The sequence below is a fragment of the Anas acuta genome, chromosome 3 (assembly GCF_963932015.1).
Source record: "Anas acuta chromosome 3, bAnaAcu1.1, whole genome shotgun sequence".
NCBI lineage: Eukaryota > Metazoa > Chordata > Aves > Anseriformes > Anatidae > Anas > Anas acuta.
Window position 1 is genome coordinate 84,000,580 of NC_088981.1, and position 19,293 is coordinate 84,019,872.

At 39.5% G+C, this 19,293-nt stretch overlaps 1 protein-coding gene across 1 annotated transcript in view; it reads left to right on the plus strand.

The window, feature by feature from the left end:
• ELOVL4 (ELOVL fatty acid elongase 4) overlaps positions 1-18,861 on the plus strand; it is a 32,918-nt gene extending 14,057 nt beyond the window's left edge. The window contains exons 2-6 of the mRNA XM_068678110.1: positions 1,311-1,498; positions 4,557-4,637; positions 10,962-11,133; positions 12,876-13,003; positions 13,971-18,861. Coding sequence (XP_068534211.1) covers positions 1,311-1,498; positions 4,557-4,637; positions 10,962-11,133; positions 12,876-13,003; positions 13,971-14,246 — 845 coding nt within the window. The 3' untranslated portion in view covers positions 14,247-18,861. The remainder of the gene's footprint in view (positions 1-1,310; positions 1,499-4,556; positions 4,638-10,961; positions 11,134-12,875; positions 13,004-13,970) is intronic.
• The last annotated feature ends 432 nt before the right edge of the window (positions 18,862-19,293 follow it).

The window sequence follows — 19,293 nt, forward strand, 5'->3', positions numbered from 1 at the left end:
CCACAGGCAGCAGCTCCTCAAGCACTGCTCCCACACGGCTCTGTCCCACAGGGTCCATCCCCCAGGAGCAAACTGCTCCAGCACAGGGCCCCCATGGGTGGGGGCAGCTCCCCCCAGACCCCCTGCTCCTGCGGGGGCTCCTCTCCACGGGCTGCAGCTCCGGCCCGGGGCCTGCTCCTGCGGGGGCTCTCCATGGGCCGCAGCCTCCTCCAGGCCACATCCACCTGCTCCCCCGGGGGCTCCTCCACCCATGGGGGGGCTGCAGCGTGGAGATCTGCTCCATGTGGGACCCATGGGCTGCAGGGGGACAGCCTGCTCCAGCAGGGGCCTCTCCACAGGCTGCAGGGGAACTGCTGCTGCCTGCCTGGAGCACCGCCTGCCCTCCTGCTGCACTCACCTGGGGGGCTGCAGGCTTGCTAGTTATGGAATAGCTACTTTAATCTCAAGTTATAGCAATAGGTAAAGCCTTCATACTATGGGCAAAATGATACACTGAGTAAGGAAACGTCTCTATAATCTTCCATCCTTCCAGTGTAGCAGAACCATCTAATACTATGTGTCACTGGTTCCTCAGGCAAGGAGTGCTTTCTTGTTATAGATCCAGGACTTAATACAGCAAATTCTGGGCTCTAGAGTATGTGTAACTCTAGATCCAATGAGTGACTTGAGAAGACTGTCTTTAAAAAAAAAAAAAAAAAAAAAGATGCTGGGACCATCCCTCTGAACTGTTTTATCTCATATTTTTTCATTAACGTCGCTACTGTTTTGTCTGAAACACATCAGACTGACATACATCAAATAGCATAGGTGTTTGGCATCATACAGCTGGTATAAAACTATTGGAGGCTTTTTAATGCCTAGTTTTAAATTAACAAAAGCCTTTAATTTTATAAGTATTTTGCCAAATCTGTTTCTTCCATTTGTAGTGGTGTTGAATATTTGGTTATGTTGCTGCTGCAGTCTCTGACTGTTGCAAGCAAAATGGTTTTTGGGGGTATGACTGGGTTGGGCTGAGTGTGGGCTCACTTGATTCAGTTTTTTTATTGTTTTGGATTGTAGAATTGGACAGTAGAGCTTGCTTGACATAGTGAATCTCTCTGTGAGGTAATGTGATTTTTTTTTTCTTTTTAATTATTTTTCCTTAACTTCTTAGAAAGAATGAGCATGTTGTGTTTTTATGGAGCTGATATGAATAGCTGATGCAGCTATTCTGGGAGAAAATAATATTTAACAAATGGAGTGCCTAAAATGATGATGAAATTTATTTTGTTCAGACTTCTGACTCCTTCTGTTTGCTTCACCCTCCCCAGACAAGCGTGTTGATGATTGGCCCTTGATGCAGTCTCCATTTCCAACACTGACTATAAGCACTATTTATCTCCTCACTGTTTGGCTGGGCCCCAAATGGATGAAGACAAGAGAGCCCTTCCAGTTACGTTTCCTGTTGGTTGTTTACAACTTTGGAATGGTTCTACTCAACTTCTTCATTTTCAAAGAGGTGTGTATGCACTCTCACAGGAGGGAATTCCTATTACAGTCTGCGTGCCTGTAGATTGCAAGGGAAAAATAATCTTGTGTGTTTATGGTGTCTGTTGAAGAAGATTTGGCCCAGATTTTTGAAACCGGATTTGCCTCTGACATGAATATTTCTTTAGTTAGGTATAATGTGTTTGTGAATAAATGTACTGGATGGGTGTATGTAAAGAACTTGTGCGCTGTCTAGTCCAGGATAGTATTTTTTCAGATTTATATTACTATAAGTACCAGAGAGACTAGCTGAAATCCATAGGGATTTAACATTTATAACTATTTTTTGTCAGTTCTTTTTAATAATCTTAAAAGGTGTCAGACTTTTATTAGAAATCACACTTTCAGTTGGTTTCTTGAATGTGTTAATCACTTTTAAAGACTCAAATGTATATCGTATTGAAGAAAAGTATCTTGTTTGTAAATTAGATTTTTCAGAATAAAAATAAAATGAATTGTATCTTTATATAAAAATAAAAGTATTGAGTCTTCTAACATTTTGTTTGCAGAGTTCTGAATATGTTACTTCTAATAAAGTTCAGTGTGCTGCATTTTTCCTTTTGTTAGATTTTCTGTATAGCAGAAGTGGTTAGTAACAATGCAGTGGAAACTTCTCTTCAGCAGAAACTAAGTGGGATTACGTTAACAGTTTGGAAACCATTATTCCAGGATAGTTGTTCAAAATGTAGCTGATCATAAGGAGTAGTTTATGTTACTGTGCCTTTGCTCAGGTGGGTTTAGGGTCTTCTTCCTGGAAGGCCTCAGATCATGAATTTGCAAAATCTGTTTCCAGGAGTAAGCAAGCAGATAACACAGTTTAAATTACAGCATCACAAAACTCTTTCGTGGGTGGTCTATGCTGTATTTTGCTGGGAAAGTGGAAATCTTCTGTATATTGACCCTTTCCAGAGCTATAATAAAATCACTAACTGGTTTCACACTGTTTTTAAGACATGGTTCAGTAAAACTAATCCTAGCTACCACACCTTAATCATCATTTTCTCCAAGTTGTCTCCTTGCACTAAGCAACTAAGGAATAAAATGCTAGAGATAAAACAATTTAATGCCTACACCCAGGGATAATTATGGAAATGGATAAAATCTTGGCAGATTAAAATTGAAACTCCTCTGAAAAGAGTTTGCACTGGTTTTGCCATTTCTGTCTTTTCATTTTTTTTTTTGTTTTAATTTAAATCAGTATGCATTATCTATAAGTTGAATTACACCAGGCTCGTGGTCAGTTTGTGTGCATACCTCTGTTGGATAATACATGCATTTGCATAGCATTTCCAAACTACTGAGTTCTCATTAAAAAAAAAAAAATGGGTTTGAATGTGTTTGCTGCTGATAATCTGAAAGCTCCTAATTTTAGGTACAGGCAGGTTCTAATTTCCTGGTATCCTATCCAAGGGATTTTGAGCCAGACCACTGATATGACACTTGTAATAGAAGTTGACTTGTCTCCTTCTCTTCTCAAGACTGATGAAACTTTTCAATTGTCGTCTTTAAGCCAGGGAAATTCTACTTCAGTCTGTATGAGGTTTACAGTACCCGTGTGCCACTGTTGTAATTCCCATGAGTAACGTGGTTGGTATGAGTAAGATGATACCCTGTTTGTTTTTTGTGCATGGCTAGAGTTTCCAGGTATTGCTGAGAACAGAATTCGGACTTGAAATGCTTTTGATAAGATCCATAGACCTTGTTTTAAATTTACATGATATTTAAATATTCATCCCAATTGCAAACTGCATTGGGTCATCTTCGATAACATGCATTAAAACTTAAAAAACAACAACAAGGAGATGCATAAAGCACTGCCAGGTTGTTTAGCCCAAGATGCTCACAGATTGGACTCAACTTCAGATTAGGAACAAACTTCTCTCAGAACCTGCAGAAGTCCCAGATGCCTATAGCCCCTGTTTTGCCACAAAATCTTGTCTTTCTTCATTTTGAAGGAGTAGCTTCAGCCTGAAGTCAAGTTATTGTCTTTGCCAAGCAAAATCCTTGGTGAAATTACCCGGTAGACTGCAGCAGAAACCTATTAGTTTCTGTGTTAGTTTCAAGTTCAGTCAAAATGAGATGGAAGTCAGGTTAAGGATAAGAATAGTCAGTGGCTGCCCATGTTTATTTTGGAAATCTTGTGTCACCCTTCTTTAGTTTTACAGTTCCTAGTTTTCGAGTTATGCCTGCTCCGCTGCTATCTTTTTGATCCTTAACAGGGTGGGTTACCCGGCTTTAAACAAACTTGGATCACAACATTTATGAACGTCAAGATTTAAAGTATTACCTGAGCCTTGTACAGCTGTGGGCATGTGTTCTTTTTTCCAATGGGAGCTTGCTTAAATGTCAAGTTTATCTTCTCCTATTCAGGTTTTTGCACCACGCCTTGTTTGGAGCGTCCCTACAGGAGCACGTGGTGTGCTTTAGGCCATTCCTGTTGGCACAAACTGGGGCTCTTCTCTTCATGCAGTGTCTCTCAGTATGTTTTGTGGGTGCTCAGCATTGTTTGTTCAGCTTTTCTGGTTTTATTTTTTTTTCTTTTCTGGATTTTGATAGATACATTGTTCTAAGAACAGTAGATCCAAATTATCTAATCCCTGTCTATTGGAGTGAATTCTTTCTACTCTAATCCATCATGGCTTTTGCATCTCCATCATTCATAGTGAAAGCAATTAGGTATTTTCTGCCTCTGAATCTAGAGCCCTCTAAGGGAGGATTCATGTTTGAATAGCTTAAGGTCATGTTGGAAATCTTACTAATTTGTACAGGGTTCTAATTATCTGGTCAAAGGTATGCAAGGAAAAATGAGTACTCTCTTTAATATACAAGAAAACGGGCACTGTGTTAGTAGGTTGATAAAACTAAATATTGGCTTTCTTCAGTAGTATTCTCAGGACTAATAAGGACAATTAAGTATTTCTGTTCAGGTAAGTTTGAAGTAGCAAGAAACTTGCTGATAACTGCTTTGAACAAGAAGTTTATATAGTACATAGTACCTTTCCCCTCACGTGTGACTTTAATATTTTCAGCTGTTTTTGTCATCACGAGCTCGAGGATACAGCTATGTCTGCCAGACTGTGGATTATTCAGATAATGTATATGAAGTTAGGGTGAGTATTTATCTCTTTTTTTTTTCTTTTTGTATTTGTGTATGTGTGGATGTAATATGTAACACTACGTGATGTTTAAAGTCTTGTCTGAAAACGGTGTTCCCAAAGCTGTGCTGTCTGCCATGACAGCATCCCGTTATATTCTCTCAGACCGCTTCAGGCTTGACTGCTTTGCACATAGCAGAGTTAATCACAGCGCATCAGCATATCTGCACTAACTTTCATTTGACTGCTACAAATGAGGAGAGTCTTGAAGATACCATCCTTGACTTCATCCATGGCTGTATGATCCAGGATAAGCTTTATACACATACTTAGATTGCAAGCCTGTGCTGCTGTTTATGATAGAGCATAACCGCAGTGAAGGTGTAGTTCTAGATCAAAGCCAGCCAGATTTGTCAGCAGGTACTGAAGCTGCACTTCATTCACACTGGTGAGGCAACTTCTTGTATCCTTTACTCATTTGGCTTCATGAACTCTTGCTGGCTCCTGGCAAATGTATTATCAGTATACTTCATTGCAGAAGCTTGGATTTCAAATGTGTGTTTTTTGGAAAGCATTCAAGTTAAAATCAAAGTGCAGATGCTTGTTAACTTCTGTAATGTTGACTAGCTCGTGTGCTAAACCTTATCTTCCGGCAGAGCTGACACTTGAGAATCTTGCAGCTGTCCTTGCAAGTTTCATCCTCGACAGATTAGGACACGTTCCTGAAAATGCAATGAAAGCATGTTATGGTCTAAATACATCAAATGTTAATAATGGGTTTTGAAAAATACTTCTCAACAAAGGGGCTGTTCACAGGTACTCAAACACCTGTGCAAGTGTCAGGGGTGGTAGTGAGAAGAGCAGGTTTGATTTTTACAACTTCTGTATGATGGCTGATACTGCTGAACAGCTCTGTAGGTTTTTATTGACCCAGTGGTAGTCACTTGTCTTTCTTCTTTGCCAATACTGCGCACCTACTGTGTCATTCACTAGAATACTTCTGTTAATGATTTTTTTAAAAACAAAAATTATTAAAGTATAACAATGCTTGATAGGTTGTGGGTTTTTTGTATCTTTTTTTTTTTTTTTTACTGGAAAAAATAGGTTGCTCTATCGATATATATTCTTTGTGCTTCCCGGCTTTTTAGGATTTTGCAAACTTATGGATCTGAATAATCTTTATTTCTAAAGTTCTGCCTTGTAACACTCAATTTGCAACTGATAGAGCTGGGAAAGCAGGGAAAATTGAGTTCTCTCAAGTGTTGCAGTAATTGTTTAGTACGTTGTCAGTCAAGACCCATATCTTGATTATTATTATCTGGTAGCGCTGAGTAAATTCTCACTTCAGGAAAATAGGAGAACTACAAGTGTACTTTGAGGAGTCTAGGATAAGTTTCGGGTCTGCTTTACAGTGTATCATGCTTTGCATTTAGATAGTGTGGTTGTATTGCTTGTCATACATTGTCAGCAAACAAAAAATCAAGATACCTTTTGCAATGTTTTTTTTCTTAATATAAACCTGCAAAAGTAATTTTCAAATATCAAAGTGTGGGCAACTTCCTGCAGTTTCAAGTTTACAACTGATAAACCTTGTATCACATCCCTGAATACCATTTTAATACAGACAGATACTAAGTGTCTAGTACTTATTGGCAGCAGGGTTTCTCAGAAGGGGAATGCTGCAATAACGGGCTTACTTACATACGCAGTCACTTTATTTGGTAGAAAGTGAGTAAATGAGCACTGTATTAGTCAGATAAAGAAAATTGCAAACAGCACTGAGCCCAGAAAGCATTGCAAAGAATGATCTGGAGAGCAGCAGCTTCATACATAGTTTCATTGCAGGGGTTGAAAAGCTGAAGCAAATACTGAAAATTGTAAAAAACAATCACATACGGCAATCTGAATGGAAATTTAGAAGTCTTGGCATGACCTCCATTTGTATCTTTTCCTGTTACGCGGAAACTGCCACTACAAATTTCCCATGTAATGGCCCCATTTGACCAAAGGTCCTGCTCAAAATGAGGGGCCATCCTTTTTTCCTGAAGGCAGTACGAAGATGTGGTGAACAGTCCCATAGCAAAGGCTTGGCTATCCTGGGTGACAGTGAGTCTTTCCTCTCCAACCCAAATCTTGTCTCAGGACCTTAGCCAACTGATTTCAAGGGAGCAGTGTAAGACTGGGCACGTGGTGGCTCTGCCCTTGTATAGTGCAACCCCAGCAATCTGCAGCTCTCAGATCTCTTGAGTTGGAGGCGGCCTCCTGGTTCTAAAGGGGACGTCCTTCCAGGAGTTCAGCTGTATGTTTTCAACTTTATCAAGCTTCTGGCATTCACCGACGGTTAATAAATACACAGTAATACAAAATAATATAGGTGCAGAGGTGAGGTTTAAATCCATGCTTTGGAGTGCTCCTTTGGAAGCTCCAGTATTTAGGGTGAACACTTTCCCACTGTTGTCTAAATTAAAACATGTTAGCATCCGTAAATAGTCACTTTCACATCTGCTTATGTCTGTGTGTTCTTGTTTCCCAGAACGAGGTTCATCTATTTGGTTAGCATTTCTGGAGAGCTGAGAATTAGGAGTTGGGGTGAACTAGTTCCTAGTTTTAAGCATACCAGTTGTAATTGCTAAGCTGAGCTGGGGCTGTAATTGTGCTCTGCTTTTACTCGCATTGTTTGTATGTCTGTCTATAGCTTGAATAGTTTTTTTGATTGAAACAATAATTTACTATGAAAATAATAAATTTCTATGAAAAGGGAACTTGACTTAATAAAATAAACCTCATTGCCAATTAAACAAAATTCTAAAAGTGAAGTGGAAGGGGGAAAGTGAGTTATCTAAAAAAAAATAATCAAAAAAACCCTCTAACTTTTCACATTATTAAGTGCTAAAAATCACCTGTCTCTTCAAACTCCTTGATGGGTAACCATCTCCAACCTCAAATGAGGAAGGATGGTGCAGGAACAGAGCCCCGTGTTAAAACAGCTCTCTGCTTAAAAAGCCTGCAGCAGGCAGAGGTCATGGGATTGGACCTCTTGTTGACCCCCTTAATCCTAGGCTGTAATGTAATCTTTCTGTGCCATCTGGTGTTTTAACAGACTTAGGCTGATGGACATGAAAACTGCCAGAAATGGGATGGCCATGACCAGAATTATTCATTTCAGGAATTCACCTGTTTTAATGCATATTTTCTTTTAAGTTGCATCTTTCTTTCATGCTGTGTCCAAAGAGAGACCACGGGTTAGGTCGTAATTTCTGATGCTTTAATGGGGAAGTTTGTGTATTGTTCTGCTGTCTTTCTGCCCCCATCACTGACTGCATGCATGGCTTGGGGCAAAGGACATAATATCTGCTTCATTTTTTTTCTTCATCTGTAAGCTAATGATCAAAATGCCTGCATAAGTCACTGGGAGCTCTGAGGTAGTTCAGTACCTGAAGTCCGTCAGTCGTGAGAGTGAAGGGCAGTAAAACTTCAAGATAGGAAGGAGGAAGGCAAAAGAGCTTTTAGGCCAAAAATCTATACAAACACAAAAATTGGCAGGTATAATCCTGAAAGGGAAAAAAAAAAAAAAAAAAAAAAAAGGAGAGAGAGAAAAAGGAGGCTATTTTTATTCTTAAGTGATGGGAAGCATTTTGATAAAAAGTTCGGTTGATTTTGATCCCTGGGTTCTAATTGTTTCTTTCTGCAAGGCAGGTAGAACTCAAAAGAGGAGGAATAAAGTGCATTAAATGACTTCCCAGAAGTGTGCAGTGAACCTGTGGCATCCTGGGCATGAAATCTAAGTGTTCTGTTGGATTTTTCTCCACTTGTGTGTTGCTCTGTCATACCATAAATTTGCAAGTACAGCTTGTTATTCCACTGTTCCTTTAACAAAATACACAGCAGCTTGGTTAGAGCTCTTCTGGCAGTTTGCTTGTGGCAGCCCTATTGATCCTTTGCAAGTTTCTCGGCAGGCAGGGGGCCTCCAGAGAACCTGAGCACTGCAGCTGGCTTGTCATTTTATGGGCACGGTCCAAAGTCTCTGCTGTCAACTGATGAGATGAAGAGATGCTTATCTTAATTTATTTAAAAGATGCAGCTTTAGCAAAGATCTGTGCAAGATGCCGAGCTGTTATGCTAATCCATGGGTGTGAGACGAAGCCTTGGTGTGGGTGTTGGGCACAGGGCTCCCTCTCCCAGGAGCAGAGCTGTGCTGGATGTTGGGCAACTTCTGCACCGACAGCTCCTGCGGCTTGCACCGCGTGGCTGCAAGCTCCGAGGTCCGTGGGGGTCCCTTCTCTTTTGTCAGGCACCTCTCCAACTTTGGCAGATATTCAATACACATTTATTTTTTAATATAAAACTGACAACATCAGCCTCTTCTTCCTGAGATCCGAAGTAGGCTACGTTATGTCTATGGAGTGATGGGTACACAGGAGGCTGCGGTTTGGCATCGGTAAGCTGTGCAGTCCCTTTGGGAAACCACAGGGTCTGCAATGCAGAGCTGCAGCACTCTTCTGCTCCTGTGCTGCTGGTTCTATTTACTTATTTATTTATTTATTTCTACTACTGTAATCCCTTTTTAAAGCTTCCACCAGTCCGGTTATGGCTGTGACAAGCTTTGTCTAAGGAGAGACGCGTTCCTTTCCAGCTGTTTTGGAGATACGGAGGGAGACTCCACGCAGGGCTGTAGCATTGCTCTGTACTGCTTGGTCTCCTGATGCCCCTTCCTCTTGCTGACCCATACCCATAAATCTCACAGTACGTGGGTATTTGGGAAGGGAAGCTGCTGCTCTCTTTAATTTTTCTCTTCTGTCTTCCCCGGGGACCATGGGGGTGGTAGAGTTACTTCACATAATGTTAAGGTAAGAAAGTCTGATTTGCCTTCAGATGAGTCTGAAAAAGATGAGGTGAACAGCTTACAAATAGGAATGTGTTGTGCCATTGCCCGCTTTCCTTGCTGGTGGTGCTGCTTTCATTCCCCCTGCCTTTTATTTTTATTTATTCTAGGTGTGAGTCACTGCCTGGGATATGTCCTGGTCCCACCCTGCATAACAAGCTAGTTGACTTACATTGCCAGCAACTACACTCACTGCTGTGCTTTGGGATCTGGAAGGGAATCCCCACTAACAGCATATCCCCATAGCACGGCATTAGCAAATTGCTGCACAGAGCTTCTGGGCTTAACCTGGTACAGCAATGCTCCGGTTTCAGCAGGAAGCCTTGTTCATGCTGCATCTTGGGCAAGATCTACCCTAATTGGTGGATTAGGGAAAAATGTTTGGGTGTGTGGCACTGCTTTGTTGGATAGGTGGGTTATATCTGCAGCTTGTCTGGCTCCCTTGATCTCGCTTCTTCTGTTCCTTGACTGGAGCACAGCCACTGGCGTAGTGCTGGTTTCCAGAGAGGGAGACTGGGTAGACTGGAAAAAGCTGCAGGGAATATTCATGCAATCACAGAATGGTTTGGGTTGGAAGGGACCTTAAAGATCACCCATTTCCAACCCCTCTGCCATGGGCAGGGACACCTCCCACCAGACCAGGTTGCCCAAAGCCCCATCCAGCCTGGCCTTGAACACCTCCAGGGATGGGGCACCCACAGCTTCTCTGGGCAGCCTGTGCCAGGGCCTCACCACCCTCAGAGTATTTCTTCCTTATATCTAATCTAAGCCCACCATCTTTTAGCTTAAATCCGTTACCCGGTGTTCTGTTACTACACTCCCTGATCGAGTCCTTCCCCATCTTTCCTGCAGGTGTTCTTTAAGTACCAAAAGGCCACGATGAGGTCTCCCTGGAGCCTTCTCTTCTCCAGGCTGAATATTGCCCTAACAGATGTGAAATCTTTACCTTGCCTAGCTTATAGACTGATTTGTTATCTTCCTACCAATGTGCCTGTGATAGCGAATGAATTTTATGTAACGTTTCAGCCTTTGCATTTTCATTTTATGGTAACGTTTCTGCCTCGTTGTTCTGACCACATCAAAGTGTTGCTTCATTAGTGTGGGAAGCCCTGTGGTAGTCTGCTGCCACAAAGCTTAGACACAGAATGAAGGCACAAATTCCTTATGCATAATGAGTAAACTGCTCAGAGATAGTAAAGCTTTTAGTTCTGTTAGCTCTTTTATAGCAGCAATTTGTGAGCAGTATTCTCAGAATACTACTTCCACTACATTCAGAGTAGGTGAATGAAGTATTGTTTTGTTGTTACTCTAATACCATCAGATGTTTGACTCCATCTCAACATTTACCAGGATTTGAGGAAGGAAGAGATGTTCTCTTGCAGCAGCTAGATGGAGATAATTTTATTCCATTTAAATTAGAATCACTAAAACCTTTTTTTTTTCTTCTTTAATTACAGATAGCTGCTGCTTTATGGTGGTATTATGTCTCCAAAGGAATTGAATACTTGGATACAGTATTCTTCATCCTGAGGAAGAAATTTAACCAAATTAGTTTCCTTCATGTCTATCACCATTTCACCATGTTCACTTTGTGGTGGATTGGTATTAAGTGGGTTGCAGGTGGACAAGGTGAGTTCCCTTCCTCCCATACCCTTCTGAGTGGACGTAAGGGACGATTATTATAATTGTTTAGGATCAATGGAAAAAAGTTTTGTTAGACTTCACATTGTTATACAGAAGGTTGTTTAAATAGCACTGAAGCAGTGCAGTGGCTTTAATGTGTATGATCTTCGTCTGTGAGAACTGTGGGGGAGGAAAAGATAGATACCAGGGCCCATAGTCTAATGAATTGCAAAACTTTTTTTTTCCTCATGGGCATCAATTGCAAGCCTGAAGTTCTGTCTTCAAAATTATCCTTGTTCTGTATGAAACAGATGAACGTGTCTTGCTTAACTTTAACTTTTGCAGATACAGAGAACTGCAAAATCTGATTATGGGCAACAATCTGTGTGCAAATGTAATGAAGTTAACGGAGACATTATTTTGGCATTATATCTGAGTTTGGGGTTTGCTTTCTTTTTTTTTTTGTCTAAAAAGGCATATATAAAACTCTGAAACCTTCCCTTGAAGGTGAGCCAATAAATCTGTCAATTAACTTTTAAAACTTGTTAATGACACCAGTCTCTAATTCATTATCAGTCTATTTTTTCCCGTTTCATTTCTAAGACCAACATCAAAGAACTTTATTCCATTGTTCTTGCTACATCCTCCCTTTCCTGCAGTGTACCTTTTGCCCTGTTTATCTCTCAAAAAAAAAAAAAAAAAAAAAAAAAAAAGGAAAGACCCTGTTCTGTTTGTGATGTGTTTTGTAGGCTTACAGCACTGAAAATAATGGACAGTGAAGAACAATTTTTTTTGTCAAACCACACTGATATTTAATGTATGTGAGTTTTATGTTCTCAGTTAACATAGATGTCTCATACTAGTAGGTGGCATATTGTTTTCACAGGCAGATCTATCATATATTAACTAACAAGGTCTACACATAGTTAACCACATGGGAATCAGAGTTGTATGATTTCAGCAGCGAATGTCTGCCTTGTCCTAATGTTATATACGTCACCACCATTTTGATCCTCTCTGTAGTAAAAGGAAAAGCTTAAAAAGATATAGTTTATTCCTGTTAAATGGTTGCTAATCTTGACAGAGCAAAGAGATCTTAATGCGAAGGGAACAAATGCCTTTGCTTCCAGCATCGATCGTTCTGGTAAAAGATATTATACATTGATTTAAGAATGCTGGATATTGTAAGTCATGAATAAAGAAACTAAAGATGAGCTATTTAGACAAACTCATTTTGCAATGCCCTTAAACATCTTACGGCCATAAGTGAAGTATTGCTTTGTATTATTTTCTGGCCTCTTTACTCAGACTGCCACGTGAGTTTCTTGATTTCTTGCTGAGTTGTGAACCTTACACATCTAATTACGGCTTAACAGATTTAAGTTCAGAACCTGAAACTGCTTTATACTTTGTGCTGTCAAATACTCCCTTAGCAAAGGGAGCATCATACTTATACTACAATAACTAATGTGTAATCCGTGTGATTTACGTCTGTTCAACAAAATTTTATGAAAAGCTTTTGCATAAGAAGTTCCATGAAAGTCGTGACACACTAATTGCACAGACAGCTGTTTGTGTCCGTACATGTCAGCTATCAGGTCTATGCTCTACAATTGAATATTTCAAGGATGGAAGCCAGACATGCCCTGTGTGTTATAATGTTTGCTATCACATGAATACTAAAATAGATATTTTTCTTTTCTTTTTTTTCAAAAGTACATGAAAATCTTTCTTTTGTTTCTGGACAGCTTTTTTTGGAGCTCAGATGAATGCATTTATTCATGTCATTATGTACATGTATTACGGATTAGCTGCCTGTGGCCCTAAATTTCAGAAATACCTGTGGTGGAAACGATACTTGACCATATTGCAATTGGTAAGTGAAATTTCTCGATTTATCTCAGAAATTATTATCTCTAAGTAGATTTCTTTCTTCAGAGCTTTGGAACAGATGTTGTCCCTTTCAAAAGTTCTTAGTTGCCTGATGCTCACAGCTCAAGTTAAAATTAGTATATTCTTAAATGTAATTAAGCAGTTAAAATAATTGCCTAATTATACAACCATTGTTGTGGGAAAAGTTCTTAAACTCTTATTATTGCACAGCGGCATTTGTAAGTTTTAAAAGATTTGTATTTTCACAAAACAATCACTGTTATTTAGTGACATAATAAAAATTATTATTACACTGGAAAAGTGCTAAAGATGACTTCAGCTCAACTTTAGGCTGGCATTGACTCCATTCCTCCACACCCACATATGGAAGCAGTCAGTTACCAGGCAGTAATACTACATCTGGCTATCCTATTCTAAATCCTATGAAATTGCCACCGTAGCTTAAAGACAAGCTTGCGATCTGCTTTGTTGTACAGCAGTAATCTGATACAGGAAAATCTAGTCGCAATTGAAAGTGTCTCTGTCTATTTATTTAGTTTTTAGTTTTCAAATGTACTTTAGGGCTAGTAAAACAGAACTGGAGGTAGAAGTATGGAAGTATTGATTTCATGTCTCAGAAACTGCACAGCATGGATAAGAATTTTGTGCATTTACTGATACTGCTTTATGGATTGTTTCAACTGAATTTTAAAAAGTTCGATAGACAGAGAAAATCCAGATCTCTTCGTGCCTTCTCATTTTTCTCATTCTGAGAACTCATGCCAGATGGTGCAATGAAGTTGATGCTTCTGGTCATGTGTTGGGGGATGCATGGTATGACAGCCCAATACAGTTTCCCCCACCATCCTATTCATCTGTTTTCATAACTTAACCCTGGTATACATCAGTGCAGTCAGACCCACAAAATACATCCAACCCTGTTTTTTGATTGCGTGTTTTCTGTCTTTCAGGTGCAGTTCCATGTGACTATTGGCCACACAGCCTTGTCTATTTATATTGATTGTCCTTTCCCTAAATGGATGCACTGGGGTGTAATTTTCTATGCTGTCACCTTCATTTTCCTGTTTGGTAACTTCTACTATCGGACATATAAGCTGCCCAAGGAACCTGTAAAGAATGGCAAAATAGCAAATGGTGCTGTTGCAAATGGAGTAAGCAAAGCGGAAAATAATCCAGTGGTGGAAAATGGAAAAAAGCAGAAAAAGGGAAAAGCAAAAGGAGAGTAACTCGATCCAGGCCTTAACCGTTGTTGGCAGTGAGGAACCTACTGTTTGGTTTATAAAAGGAAGAAAAAAACACTATCTGTACCAATTAACCTTAGGTTACTGAAGAGCTAGAACACAGATATTTTCATTATTTATGAAGATTGTTTTAAGAACAAAAAGTTGAATTTCTATTGTAATTATGTAATTATCACACACATGGTCTCTGTGTAAACTTGTAGACTGCTGGTGTTGGTGAAAGTAAGGAAGAATTGCAGTTGATTCCATGTTTAGCAGTCCAAAAGTCAAAACAATCATTGACACAACCAGTTTTATTGGCACCCACGTTTCTTTGGGGGAGGGAGGGAGGGAGAAAGGAAGTAGCATTTGGATACTTGTGTTTTCTTTCCAGAAAATTATTAAATTTCAAATTATGATGTATTATCTAATCAGAATGTGCAACTTTTCTTGTCTTCCTTGGAAAGCATCTTCAGACACATCATGTTTATGTGCTGTCAGAACAGTGTTTGACTTTTCAGACATTACTTGATTTAATTTAGTGTCTGTTACAGTTTCTCGGTTGTTTTTTTTTTTTTTTTTTTTCCTTGTGTGGAAATATACCTACCTCTTCATCTGCTGGAAAGAATATTGAGCATTAAATAACTGATTTCTGAAATATGGAGTCCTCTAATATACATATCTGTTAATAAGAATTTAGCAGAAAAAATAATTTCCTGTGGGAGTAAAAGGGACTTTTTTTTTCAGGTATTTTTTGGTCAAATCATCAATATTCTAATTTAATGTAAACTTAAATAAACTTAAATTTTGGAGTGGTATTTTTAGTATGGCTAAGTGAAGATGACATTTTAAGATTTTATAAGTATGAAACAATACGTTGTGTGAAGCAAGCAATTACCGTAGGCCCGTTGCTTGTTGTCTGTGACCTGCATTAAACCTGTAGTGCTGATGCTGAAAATTGTCAGATGACATTATGGTGGGGAGAAAACAACGTGTAATTCTGTTTAGAAGTGCAGTGTGTATGGGTAGTCATACTGATGGGACAGTCACTTTACTGGGGGAGAGAGAATTTAGTAATACAGTATAAAATACAGCAAACAAAATGCTGAAAATGCTGCTACTACTTGATGCCCATCAATGCCCTATTTGTTTAGACACTTGCAGGCAAAGTATTGCTAATAGGCCACCATTTTAATGTGAATATCAGAGATGAGCTGCTGAAACTCTAGTCCCAAAATATTCCTGGCTCTTCTCAACCTAATTGACAAAGCAATTCTGCTAATCATTTTTCAGTCATAACTGCTACACAAAGTAGAAGTCTCTTTTAGACAGCTTTTCATCTTACTTGGTACGTTAATGGGCTAACTCCTTTTGTGAAGAAAATATAAAGAGAATTATATGGAAGGGAAATGTGATCTTACTAAGAGAAGTTTTTTAGTTGCTGAGGATGCAATGAGAAAGATGGGTTGAATTAGAAACCATGTCCTGAGCTCCCAGGGTCCTTGCTCATCACTGTAAGAGCTGCGTTGTTGCTGTGGAAATGCATTCTTCCCAGTTCTGGTCAGAAACATTCACTGCTCGATACAAGTTCATCCTTAGCAAGTGATACCATTACTGCAGGAAGAATGTACGTGGAGCTCTAGGTATAGAGATTAAACTGTGTGGCACATCTAAGTTTTTGCATCTCAAATACCCATTCACCTGTTGTGACCTGTTTTGCACATTATAAACATCTTTTGTGTCTTGGGTTTGTCTCTTGTCACTGTAATGGAAACTATCAAAACCTGAAAAAGCAGGTTGTAGGGAAAAAGGTTGGTTATGATCTGTTCTACTGGGAAATAATTCCTAAAGTTGGAGTTGATTCAACTGCAAGAGTGGTTCGTCGGTAATATCCATGAATGTGGATTTTATGGCATAATACAAGATTGTTAGAGAATGTCTCTGCTGAACTGTAATGCATGTGACCATCAATTTTCCTATCTGTTGCGTCTCGTGATTCTTCCAGCCTTTGTAATGATGCTTTTTTTTTGCATTTGTATAACTCTGTTTGTTTAATGTGGCATGGGGAAGAGGGAACATGGTCTATCCTTCTTTCTTGGACAGATGCCACTGCATTTAACCAAGCCAAAATGTTGGCTGCCTGTGTTACTCTGGAATGGCTAAAGGAGCAAATAACTGCAAAGCAAGTTAGACAGCAGATTTACAGCACACCCGCTACTCCAAGGTAATGTCTGGTGTGGAGATTCTTACCCTTTTGTAAATTCAGGGTAGCTTACCCCACTGTGATCAAAGGGTAGCTTCTTTCTATTTGCCATGGGATGTGGGCAGCTAACTTGTAAATCTGTGTCATTCCTTGTTTTGTGTTTAAATTGGTTGTTTGCTCTGTCTTTATTGCTGTAAGCCAGATTGGATAAACTGATACTCTAAATGTGATCCAGCTCCAAGAGAGCATACCGAGAAGTATTCTAGTACGTGTTCAACTATATCCTTTGCTACACTTTGTAAAGTAAGAATTATATCTTGCATGTTGGCAAATATTTAAAATAATTGGAAGTCAAATCTTCTCTCCCCCTTAGCGTGCATGGAAGCTGCTTAAAGTTGATAAAACTTGAACTTTATTGGCATAACTCGAGTAGAATCCTATCCCCCAAATTCTGGGTCACTTGGTACCTTTTTAAAAAATTAAAAAGAAACATTAAAAAGTGCATTGTGAGAATGCATGCATAGATACACATCATGTTGTCTGGACATGTGGAAAAAACCAGCTTGAGATTAGCAGTTTAATGGGGGGAAAAAGAAATCACGTATTCAGTTGCTGCAATGCTGCTCTTTCGAGTCGATCTTCTGCTACATGGCTTTCCTAGGTCTATTTATAATATATTGGATTGTTCATGACTTGAGTCCCATTCTAATCTTGAATATAATGGCCTTACTAAATGTGCATTTTTATAGGCATGGTCAAGAGTGCAATACTTCTGTTTATGACTATGCAGCTTTTTCTTTTTTCAAAATTTGAGGTAATGATGCATATGTGAGATGCTGCCAGATTCATTAAAGTCATCACTTAGTCCAAAGCTCTTCAGAATTTTGCCACAAAAGTAAGAGTGTATGTGTAAAAATGTTTTTGCTGTACACAGAATTGAAATTTAAATTATATAAAAAAACAACTATTTTTTCAGAGTGATTTTTTTTTTCTAAATGCTTCAAAATTATTTAAAAGTTCAATCCAATCCATTAGGAACATTTGGGGTTTTGCTGTTGAAAAATAGTAATTTGCTCACAGTTCTGAAGCTCTTGGACCAATCATGCAGTCATTTGATGCCATATAAGTGATACCATTTCATTTAGCCTCATCTCTAGCAGTGGCAGTTGTTGGAGTCTTTTAGCACTTTGCTCAGTGTAAAATAAATAAATTGAAATTCTGTATATATACACATACATGCCCACATACATCGTATGTGTGTTTTTGTGTATATATACACGCACATATGGGTTCTTAACAGGCTCTTTTAATATGTGAGGTAAATGATATTTCCTTGATGTGAAGTTGGCTGGAGCTAATAGCGTAGTTCCTACAGCTCAGACAGCCGAACGAAGCCACTTTCATTGATCCATAGATTCAGTATCGGTCTTGCACACGTGAATAGTATTTGTCAGTCATTTTAGGCATAGGATGATGGACAAGCCACAGCTACTTCTACCACTGTAGTAATTATTTTGAGGTGTCAGGTGTAGGTTCTGAGGGGAGGAAGCTCAACTCAGAGGAGCTGAGGAATGATGATGTGGTCGAGTAGGGATCATTTGGGGGAAACAGTGTGACTAATCTGCTCCAGGTAAGTCTTCAAAGTCATTGCGATCACATACTTTAAGATAACACTTACTTAAAAATAAATAAATAACAGTTTTTCTGTAGGTTCAAAAGCATGGTCTATTGGATTATATGATCATTACCTACTTCCAGTTCCAGAACAGGACAAAACAATGAAGGCAAAATAAAAATACTGCACATTTTTTTTCAGGTTGACCTCATTTCTTTAGAGTAAGCATTTGACATTCAGATGCTGGGGAGACAGGTAAGAAAGGAACAAATAGTTATTGTGCTGAAAGGCCTCATTCCTAAACCAGCTTCTGAGCACACTTGCTGTCTTTTAAAATAAATAAATAAACAAAAATTTGAGTGAAGTTGTTTATGGTGCATAAAGTTGAGCCTTGCATCATGTTAGCATGGGTTCGGTCACAATGTGTGAAGTATTTAAAATCAGATCTGTTTCAGCTGAAGTTGGAGAGCGGGGTGATTGGGAAGTATCTGGATGGTGTATTCATCGTGGCAGCACAGATTATGACAATTTGGTACTTGGAGTAAGTTGCTGCTGGGACATCTTGCTGTGTTGTGCTCTGGCAAGGTGGCCTCTGCTAATGTAAGGAGTCAGAGCTCCACGGCAGGCAGTGGGGTGGTTGGTTCCAATTTACGTGAGCAGAGGATGTTTAACCCTAAAGAACAAAAAATTTTGCTTTCTGCCAATATCCCATGAGGATGAGGGAAATGTGTGGGTCAGGGTGCTTCTTTTGCATAAGGTGTTAATGCTTTTGTAAACAACAAAAATAAACATTACTTTTTTCATGCTGTTTTGAGTTTGGTTTTGTGCATCCCACGGAATGTCCCATCTTTGAATTACTTGCTCGTTTTGCACCATCGCTCAGGTTGTGTTGGTGTAGTCTGTCAAGTAGCCCAAAAGCTTGAGACATTTTTCTGGTACATCCTCCTAGTTTCAGGCTTGGGGGACCTCGTAAATTTGGATATTGCCCCAAAATCAGTCTAGTGTCTTTGAAGTACCCTTGCAGGACTAACTGTATATAAGATGCCTCATTAACCTACAAGCCTCCTGGAATATATTCTGGCTGTAGAGTGCATATACCTGCATCAGCATTGGTCTGTATGCCATCTCCAGCCTGGGAGGTTATGGTTGGAATGGACCTCGACTGCTCTCCTAGCACAACACGTCGCTGGGGCTCCTGCCTTGGGTCTGCAGGAGAGGAGGGAGGGAAGGGGCAG